General features: G+C 37.2%; 1 protein-coding gene across 1 annotated transcript; it reads left to right on the top strand.

The window, feature by feature from the left end:
• The first annotated feature begins 242 nt into the window (after window positions 1-242).
• LOC133332317 (lipase 3-like) lies at window positions 243-5,207 on the top strand. The gene is made up of 4 exons (XM_061540716.1): window positions 243-500; window positions 580-757; window positions 4,204-4,565; window positions 4,641-5,207. The coding sequence occupies exons 1-4, from the start codon at window positions 243-245 to the stop codon at window positions 5,205-5,207; spliced, it is 1,365 nt and encodes a 454-aa protein (XP_061396700.1).
• Window positions 5,208-8,730: the final 3,523 nt, after the last annotated feature.

Genomic DNA, 8,730 nt, shown 5'->3' with positions numbered 1-8,730 from the left:
AGGACAGAGAGGGTCGGCTGGCCAGTGGTCTGCTCACTCATTCATGAAAATAATAATAAATACAAGTAATAATCACAAATAATAAAAATACTGAGACGATTCCGACTACAAACAACGAAGACAACATCGTCATCGGTTCATTGAGAACCCCGGGGGAATTGCTTTAGAATTTTTGCGATCAGTCAGTCAGTTAACTTAAAGACTTGTTACAATAAAGACGTGACACGCGACGAATCGCTACTATGACAAGAATAACGGGAAATATTTTCACACTGCTACTTATAGCGTTCGCCATAAAATCCGCTTGGGCTCAAAATGATAGACCCTCATGGTCCTTTTCATTGGGAAGTATTAATTTATTTGACATACCCAAATTTCCAAGTGTCGTCTTCGATGAGGGTAGTGCAAAAATCCAACGCGAAGTTCATAGCTCAATGACGTCGTTGTTGAGTGATGTTGCCATTGATCCGGATATTATTGAGGATTCGAAATTGAAAACGGTTGGTTGATCGACTAGTGATTTGTGTGTGTGTGTGAATGTGACTTGTTATTAAAAGTGATTTCTTTGTGTTTCTATAGCCCGATCTGATACGAAAATATGGTTATCCCTCGGAGGTCCATCATGCCATCACCGATGATGGTTATATTTTGGAATTACATCGCATTGCCAATCATGGAGCGATGCCAGTGCTGCTGACCCATGGTCTTTTGGATTCTTCGGCCACATGGGTTATGATGGGCCCCAATAAGGGTTTGGGTAAGTAAATAAAATGGAATGAAGAAAAGCAATGAAATATAGGAAATGCGAAGCGACATACATGTGGATTTCTTGAACTGCTCTAATATCCGGTTTGCAAACTAAACTTGAAAATTTTGCATCAAATTGCAGGGAAAATAAGTAAATCTCAAAAATAAAAGCATGTCGGAAAAATTAATCATAAAAAGTTCTACACGGAATTGAAGGCGATTTTGAATAAAACAGGATACAAACATTTTTCAAGGGTCTATAAAAAGCGTGAATTTTTTATTGAATATTTTTTTATGGGCCTATAAGAAGCGTGGATTTTATAAAAAATATATTTCTCGGGTCTTTAAGAGGCGTGGATTTTTTAAAGAATATTTTTCAAGGGTCTATAAGATGCGACAATTTTTAAAGAATATTTTTTCAAGGGTCTCTAAGAGGCGTGGATTTGTTAAAGAATATTTTTGCAAGGGTCTCTAAGAGGCGTGGATTTGTTAAAGAATATTTTTTCAAGGGTCTCTAAGAAGCGTGGATGTGTTAAAGAATATTTTTCAAGGGTCTCCAAGAGACGTGGATTTGTTAAAGAATATTTTTTCAAGGGTCTCTAAGAAGCGTGGATGTGTTAAAGAATATTTTTCAAGGGTCTCCAAGAGACGTGGATTTGTTAAAGAATATTTTTTCAAAGCCACATGAAAGCCAAAAATTGTTTTCTTAACTCTCTGTCTTTAGTATTTTTCTGCCTAAATTACAAACACATAGATTGGAATTTATTCATGGTTCTTCCAAGAAGTATTCCATCCTCGGAAAATCGCGAATGACTTCTTATAGTTATATTGCTTAGAAAATGAGTCTGCGGTTGTGACCAAAAACTTCCAAAATACCAAAAATGGGGTTGAACCGTTTTTAGTTCAGGCGGAAGGTCCCATTTTTTAATCTACGTTTTTACCTCAGATTTTCTAACTTCCAAATCCACAATTTAATTGGGAGGACTTTATTTATTTATTTTTTGTATCCAGGACTGACTTAAATCTATTTTGGGAGGTTTTCAATTTTTTTCAATTTACGGCTAAGTTTGTAAGCCCTTGAACTTATTTTATTCGACACTTTTAGCCCTGATTAGCTCACGAATGGTGAATACTATTTTGAGGGGGTCTATTCGGAGCACTCGTATTTTGTTCATAATTCGGATTTCCTTGAAATCTAGACACATAAAATTCGGAAGTTTTTGAAATTCTCACATTATATTCTGAAATACTTGAAAATCCACGCATTAAGTTCGGAGGTTCTTAAAATATAGAGATTACGTTCGGAGACTTTTGAAAGTCTCTTATTAAATGTGGAGGCCCTTGAAAATCCTCGAATTAAGTTCGTTGTTGTGATTCACTCCTTATGTTTGTTATTCCTTTTTCATTTCAAAAGGCACGCCTTTAGATCTGAGGTCGTTGATGTCCATGACTTAGGTTCAGAGGTATGTGAAATCTCCATTAAAAACATGCCATTTAGTTGGAATATCTCTGAACTTTCCATTAAAAACACGAAGTTCGGAGGTCCTTGAAATACACGAAGTATGAACAGAGATCCTTAAAATACACGCATTAAGTTCGGAGGTTCTTAAAATCGAAGTAGTATATTCAAATGTCATCTCAAGAACTTTCTGCCTGTATTAGCAAGTTCAAAAGTTCTTGAAATATAACCATCAAAGGAGGCCTTTGAAATTCTCTCATTAAATTCGGAGGTCCTTAAAAAACCATGCGTCCTCGAAATCAAGGCGATAAGTTCGGAGATCTTTGAAAATTCACGTATCAAATTATGACAGTAATTTCGGAGCTGTTCGAAATTAACACATTAATTTCGACATTGACATTTAAAAAGCCCACGCCTTCATTTGGAATGTCCTTGAAATTGTCATTTAAAAAACCAAACCAGAAGTTCGGAGGTCCTTAAAATTGTAATTCAAGAACCGACGCCTTAAGTTGGAGTGTCCGTCAAAGTTCATTATTTTAATCAACGACTTCAATTGTAATACCGTTGAAATTGCAGCCCAAGCCTTAAGTTCTGAGGTCCTCGATATATTATTTTAAAACCCCACGCTTTCACATGACAGGTCCTTGAAATTGTCATCTCAAAAACCCAAGGTCCTCGATATATTATTTTAAAACCCCACACTTTCACATGACCGGTCCTTGAAATTGTCATTTCAAAAAACCTAGCCTTAATAAGTTCACCTTAAAATTTCAATTAATTTTTTTAATTTTTCATTCCAAACTCGCGTCTTTTGTTGGAATGTCCTTGAAGTTTTCATTTAAAACACCTAATCCTAAAATTCGGAAGTCTTTGGCATTTTAATTAAAAAAACAAAGCTTCTGTTAGTAGGTCCTTCAAATTTCGGTTGAAACAACCACGCCTTAAGATGTTCTTTTAAGAGATTTTGTTTAAAAAACGCTTTGGTTTTTTTTAAACCACGCCCTGAATTTTTTGTTTAAACCATCCCTTGAAATTTTCATTTAAAAAGGCCACGCCAGTATTTGAGACTTCCCTGATTTTTTAAGCCATGTCTTCAGGTCTCTGGATTTTTTTATTTTCGCTTTTACTTTGGATGTCCTTGAATGTTTTTTTATTCCACACTTTTATTTCGGAGGTCCTTGATTTTTTATTCCACTCTTTTTTCTGAATTTTTTGAAAAAAAATTAACGTTTTTATTCATAGATCCTCGATGTTTTATTCAACGCAATTTTTTCTGAAGTCCTGCCAAAACCGAACCCAACATAAATTTCAATTAAATAAATTACAAAATTGTAGCGCTTCCATTAAGTGGTCATTTAAAAAGTCTTCGATAATAGTCATTTGAGTTAGGCCCTTCAATACCTTTTATTCCTTGATTTTTTTTTTATTCCGCCCTTTTAATTCGGGGATCCTCGATATTTTGCAGATATTCGGAAAAATGCTAAAGAATACCCTGTTCTACATATCTATATTTCAGAGTTTATGGTAAATTAAAATCAGAAAAAATCTGCCACCGAACTCCCCGCATGAAATATGTACCAAATCAAAAATTTGGAGATGTTCGTACTTAGGAAATAATAAAATATAAACCGACTGAAGCTTGTCAATACTGGTTGATTTGCTTGTGAGAACTTGTTCCATTTTCAATTCGGGGACTTATTTCGCACTTCAAGATTTAATTCTTAAAATTCCCCCTAGTAGCAAAATTTAGTGTAGGGTATTACCAAATTATCCCCCCATAATCTAAAAAAGAAAAATTCCCCCATTAAGCATTATTTATAATAATTAGGTAAAGGTCAAGCTTATCTGTGGGTCTGCATAAGCCTCTCAAATTCTTGGGAACAAAAACAAACACTTCGATTGACGTATTTTCGCTCGCTTCCTTTCCGCTCAAATTCGCATCATTAGCACACTTACAAAGCAATACTAAATTATCAATTTCATGTTTCTTCCCCCAGCTTATCTGCTCTTCGAAAAAGGTTACGATGTGTGGATGACAAATGTTCGGGGTAATACATATTCGCGAAATCACACCAAGTACACGACGAAACATGCGGCATTTTGGGACTTTACCTTTCATGAAATGGGCAAATATGATTTACCGGCCAGTATTAATTATATTTTGGATTTGACCTCGCAGAGTCAGCTGCACTACATCGGCCACTCGCAGGGTACCATGACCTATTTTATAATGTGCAGTGAGCGACCTGATATGTGTGAGAAGGTTATGCTGATGCAAGCTTTGGCACCGGTGGCCTTTATCAAACATGCCAAGAGTCCGGTGGTGGAATTTTTGGCCTTCTTCCAAGAGCCATTGGCGGTGAGTACCCCTGAGATCCCTACTCTTTCTTTAAGAAATACGAAACTAATCTCCCCCTCTCTTTTCGTTTCACAGATGTTACTCAAACTAATCGGTGCCCATGAATTTTTACCCAGCAATGAATTTATCACCCTCTTCAATCAAATTGTGTGCGATGAGGATTCTTTCACGGAGGAAATTTGTTCCAATGTCATGTTCCTCGTCGCCGGCTTTGATAAGGCACAAATGAACGAAACTATGGTGCCGGTGATTTTGGGCCATGCTCCCGCAGGTGCTGCCACCAAACAAATGCAACATTATGGCCAGTTGAAACGTAGCGGCTACTTCCGTCAATACGATTATGGTTGGATACGTAACCACTGGCGTTATGGTTCCATTAATCCACCAGATTACAAATTGGAAAATGTTCTCACGAAAGTGGCCCTTCATTATTCGTCAAATGATTGGTTAGCCACACCAAAAGATGTGGAGAAGTTACGCCAACGGTTACCCAATTTGGTTGGGAAATTTTTGGTCAATGATCCAAAATTCAATCATTTAGATTTTGTTTGGGGCATCGATGCAAGAGAGTTGTTGTACAATAAAGTGCTAGCCCTCATGGAGATGACCGAACGCGGTGATTTTAATGATATGTGGGCTTAGAGGTAGAAAATGGCCTCACAATAAAATCTCTACAAACAAATATGGAATGTGGTATTTTTTATATATTTTTATTTTTATAATTTTAAGTTTTGTTAATTATTTTATTATTTTTTAAGTTTTATAGATAGGATGCTATAGTGTTAAGGCGATATACAAATAAAAAAACAACAAAAATAAAAATTAATTTTATCAAGTAAATTTTTCCTTATATTAATGAAAAATATGCATGGCCTGTATCGCTCATTTGCTGCAAGTAAGGTATAAATCAAAAAATTGACTTTGCAGAAAATGCGTTTTAAGTTTTACAAGGAACAGGGGTGCTTCTACATCTTCTCAATCAGATTCCTCTGAATCTTTTACACACCATGAAGTCTGATATAGCGAACTGAAAAATCACGATTTTCGATTTATGCCAGTCTTGCAGGAAATGAGCTAAACGTCGGCGTCGTAGCAATCATGTCCGAAAATATACGAATTCGGAGGCTTTCTAATATCTATGGTGTACTCAATACCCATTTCCTGATTTACATTTCGGCTTCGAAGACTACTACTACTACTACAGAATTCATGAGTCGAATTTAAACTGCACATAAAGTGGCCTCTTTGCAGCCTTTATACAGAACATTAATTGTTTGCTTCGAAGACTTCGACATGAAGAATTCTTATTTTTTCTTATGTCAAAACATTAATATAAAGAAAAAGTTCTGCCAAGGGAAGTTCTATTCTATGAAAAGGAAAACACACCTAGGGCCATTAAAATACCTAAAACAAGTAAAAACGTCGCTATTTTCGACCGGGTCGAACTTTTTATACTCTCCATCATGAGGAGAACATTTAATATACTTGTAATCGTTCGAAACCTTCATAAGTTTCGGGCTATGTTATGGCATTTTTTTTTTTATAAAAAGATTTGACACCCAATGAGAACGAAAATACCGAACGTCGCTAAGTTCGACCGGGTCAAAATGTTTATACTCTCATCATGAGGAGAACATTTAATATACTTGCAATCGTTCGGAACCTCCATAAGTTTCGGGCTATGTTATGGTATTTTTTTTTTATAAAAAGATTTGATGAGAACGAAAATACCGAATTTTTGCGGGTATTTTTTGTTAAGGAAACTCAAAGGTCTAAATTACAAACAACTCGGTTAAAAAATGTCCCGAAAATACCTAATAATCCATATAACGGTACGGCAGCTATATGAAGCTATCATAAAAAGCGGTCCAGTATTCATAATTTGTGGTGGGAACATTTGCATTAAAAGTGATCCTGAAGACAGATGAGCTTTGCAGAACAGTTGGAGAGTTGCTGCGTCGTATCGTGAGGTCCAAGTTCAAACGTAGGGCATGCGTTTGGTATCGGGTCCAATACGAATAAAGGCGACTGATCTTAATTGGGCTGGAACCAATCTCATTTGGCTAGGCACCTGCCGTTCTCCTTCTGCTATACAGTTGGAGAGATGCTGCGTCGTATCGTGAGGTCCAAGTTCAAACGTAGGACATGCGTTTGGTATCGGGCCCAATACGAATAGAGGCGACTGATCTTAATTGGGCTGAAACCACTCCCATTCGGCTAGGCACCTGCCTTTCTCCTTCTGCTGTAAGCGGTGAGTTTATTCCAATAACAGAATTCATGTTGCATTTTGTCAATTTCCTATCGATAAGCCGGTTGATCAAAGGGTTCTCTCTCTCTCTAGATCATGTAGGTCTCCCCTTGCATATCTGGGTGGAGGAATCCTATCCTATGGTCTGTATGATTTCAACAAAAACACTCAATAAGGCACTGTATCGGCAACATTCTGTTATGACGATGTACGGGTAAGACATTCGCCTCCACGTGTAAATGATACACATTTGTGATAAAAGACAGTTCTCAGAGCGGCATTCCGACAGGTTTGAATGGTCTTCCACTGTGTATCGCTTACATTAGCAATCTACACTGGCACGGCACAGCTTTCCACCGACCGACCTTTTGATTTGAAGGAGGCCAACAAGGGCTCTCTATCAGAACCCCAAGAGCTGCCGGTAAACGACTTGAGGACCTTCTTCATGCTTCTCATCGCAATAAGCGGTGTCTTGCGCGGATGACTTAAATAAGCTATCGAATGTTACTCCCAAAAATACAATTTCTATGTTGTAGAGGTTAAATCATTGCGAGATACAACCCCTCCGTGGCGAACTCCCTGTTTCACTCTACGAATTTGGGACTTATAGCTTCTGAATTCCACACATGACTGGAGATTTAACATATAATTGATTATCCAACGTTTCAAACTAGGTCGGATGGGTCTTCTCTATCTCATCGAACAGATTAGCGTGACAGTGTCGAAGGCTAAAAATGTTCTATAGCACAGCCTATTTTGGATAAATCCTCTGCTTATATGTGTGCTTATGGCGTGTAACGCTGTAGTTGTACTGTACACCCTCCGGAATCCATGTTGATGTTGAGCAACTGGAAACCTACTTCTCATCGGAGGGAGGAGTAGTGACTCAAGCGTATTTGCTACTGGAGACAGAAGGGAAATCGGCCTGCACGATTTAAGTCTGCTGGCATCCTTGCCTGGCTTCAGCGGAGGGACCATACTACCTCTGTTCCAAGCTTCAGGAACAAGGTGTATGGCTAACGAAAGTGACAATCTGCCAACAGGTGGCTGCAGCAGTGAGGAAATTCTTCTCAGCTACTCGAGAATGTGAGAGAATGGGCAGATGGGTAAAATCTATAAAACCTTGCCAATCAGCTTTATCATATGTCAGGAAATTTCGGCGTTCAGAGGTAATTAAATCGGGTGGCCCATTTACGGAAACCATGATGATCAGAAACGAGAGAAATGCCGGGTTGCCAAACTATGTCATTTATCAAATCCGGTGCCGGTTCGTAACAACACTTGTTTCATATATTGTATTTAGCATTTATATCGAAATAATTTGGAAAATACATATGCGAATTCTTTAACACCAACGCAGTGGTCGGTAAGAGTGTTTGAAATAAAGAAACAATGGAATGCAAAATTAGTTACAATCGGGTGGGTGGAAAGTCGTTTTTATGGAAGGAATATATTTGTCTTTGTCAAAGAGAGAGAGAGAGAGAGAGAGAGAGAATGAAAAAATCAAATAATGGTAAATTAGAGCGAAATAGGAAAATATTTCTGATATTAATGAAATATTGAAATTTTTTGGATAAAATAGTGGTTTTCGCATGATTATAAGATTTAAGATTATTATAAGATTTTTTTTATAAGATAAGATTTTTATTCAAAACATGTAGTTGCATGTACAATATGGAAAAAATAACTATGAATAAAATTATGAAAATAGCAATATATGTGCTTAGAGATTATGGTCTGTTAACACAAGAACTCAGACAGAACGATTATAATTGCTCTAAACTATGATTTAGTTCGAATTGTTCCGATGTTCCGAATAAATTGTATTCTCGACAAACTTCGAAAACTTCCATCGTCGTTTGTTTCTTCGGGGCTTTGACGAGCTGTGATGCTGGTAGAAGAAATACCCATGCCTTC

The sequence above is a fragment of the Musca vetustissima genome, unplaced genomic scaffold, assembly GCF_032173495.1.
Source record: "Musca vetustissima isolate MV318-11 ecotype Yass unplaced genomic scaffold, APGP_CSIRO_Mvet_v1 utg86227, whole genome shotgun sequence".
NCBI classification, from domain to species: domain Eukaryota; kingdom Metazoa; phylum Arthropoda; class Insecta; order Diptera; family Muscidae; genus Musca; species Musca vetustissima.
Note: the sequence above shows the minus strand (reverse complement) of the source record. Positions and strands in the feature narration are given on the sequence as shown.

Bases quoted from the DNA above. Each gene is read 5' to 3' on its own strand.
- LOC133332317 (XM_061540716.1), top strand. From the start codon at position 243: ATGACAAGAATAACGGGAAATATTTTCACACTGCTACTTATAGCGTTC. The intron at 758-4,203 runs GTAAGTAAATAA...TTCTTCCCCCAG, and splicing joins GGGCCCCAATAAGGGTTTGG to CTTATCTGCTCTTCGAAAAA. The intron at 4,566-4,640 runs GTGAGTACCCCT...TTCGTTTCACAG, and splicing joins TCTTCCAAGAGCCATTGGCG to ATGTTACTCAAACTAATCGG.